Genomic DNA, 607 nt, shown 5'->3' with positions numbered 1-607 from the left:
TGACTCACTCTCTTATTTAGGCTATTGTCTGTGCCTAACAAAGGGCTTTAATTATAAAGCATACCTTGTTTTCTGAATCATGTGTGCTGGTATTGGTCCTAATATTCGTTCCATCATTGCCAAATGCTCCTTACTATCATGAGTCTAAAAAATATAGGACAAAGAAACTTAGCACTCTCCATTTCCCAACATGCATACTAAAATAGAACACAAGAAATGCTCTGACATAAAAGGACAGCTACACAATTTACATTACCCCATACTTCAAAGATGGAACAATACTGAATGACCTGTGTCTGAAATGACTTATTAGTAAGGTTCTCCAGTGGCCAAAGCTTAATTTGTTTAAAACAAAACTGAACAAGCTTTCGTCTTTATTTTTCCTGTACTGTATAACTTGAGGAATGACTTGAAAATATTACAAGAAAAGCCATCTCTTCATTCAAATCAGTTGCTTAATCAATATTATACAATGTTATTTTGGTATGCAAAAATATCATTTATTTATTTATATTAATAGCTGACTACTAATACTTCTACCACTCATCTGTCAGTTTGTCGTACTGTGGTGGTTTGTGAGTTGCTGTGATTCTGGAAGCTATGTCAC

The 607-nt window shown here is 33.9% G+C and overlaps 1 protein-coding gene across 1 annotated transcript in view; it reads right to left on the bottom strand.

The window, feature by feature from the left end:
- CLK4 (CDC-like kinase 4) overlaps positions 1-607 on the bottom strand; it is a 43143-nt gene that overhangs the window by 3706 nt on the left and 38830 nt on the right. Inside the window, exon 11 of the mRNA XM_006873440.1 lies at positions 65-144. Within this exon, the coding sequence (XP_006873502.1) occupies positions 65-144 (80 nt within the window). The remainder of the gene's footprint in view (positions 1-64; positions 145-607) is intronic.

This window comes from Chrysochloris asiatica, unplaced genomic scaffold (genome assembly GCF_000296735.1).
Source record: "Chrysochloris asiatica unplaced genomic scaffold, ChrAsi1.0 scaffold00242, whole genome shotgun sequence".
Lineage (NCBI taxonomy): Eukaryota > Metazoa > Chordata > Mammalia > Afrosoricida > Chrysochloridae > Chrysochloris > Chrysochloris asiatica.
Note: the sequence above shows the minus strand (reverse complement) of the source record. Positions and strands in the feature narration are given on the sequence as shown.